General features: G+C 60.2%; 1 protein-coding gene across 1 annotated transcript in view; it reads right to left on the bottom strand.

The window, feature by feature from the left end:
- The window catches only part of LOC119588126, a gene marked incomplete at its 3' end in the record, with an annotated part of 12,040 nt that overhangs the window by 4,096 nt on the left and 7,690 nt on the right, over positions 1-254 (bottom strand). Inside the window, exon 2 of the mRNA XM_037936834.1 lies at positions 87-248. Within this exon, the coding sequence (XP_037792762.1) occupies positions 87-248 (162 nt within the window). The remainder of the gene's footprint in view (positions 1-86; positions 249-254) is intronic.

The following is a 254-nucleotide window of genomic DNA, read 5'->3' as shown; positions in this document are numbered from 1 at the left end:
ACCCACAACTCACTCCCCTATAAAAATTAAAAGCTCAACCTCCCAACCCCTCTCCCTCCCCCCCCCTCCCCCAACCTCACCTGGACCTCCGTCGCGTCGAAGAAATCCACCGGAAGCTCGATTTTGGTGTCAGTCGAGTCCAGAATCTCCTTCGCTCCTCTCGAGTAATCGCCGCGGGTCTTGGCTCGGTAGACCCCCCCGTCGTCCGTGTCGTAGTCGACCTCTCGCGCCCTCGTCACCGGCCTCGACTGATC

Source organism: Penaeus monodon, chromosome 23 (genome assembly GCF_015228065.2).
Source record: "Penaeus monodon isolate SGIC_2016 chromosome 23, NSTDA_Pmon_1, whole genome shotgun sequence".
Taxonomy (NCBI): Eukaryota; Metazoa; Arthropoda; class Malacostraca; order Decapoda; family Penaeidae; genus Penaeus; species Penaeus monodon.
This window is presented reverse-complemented; position numbering and strand designations above follow the sequence as displayed.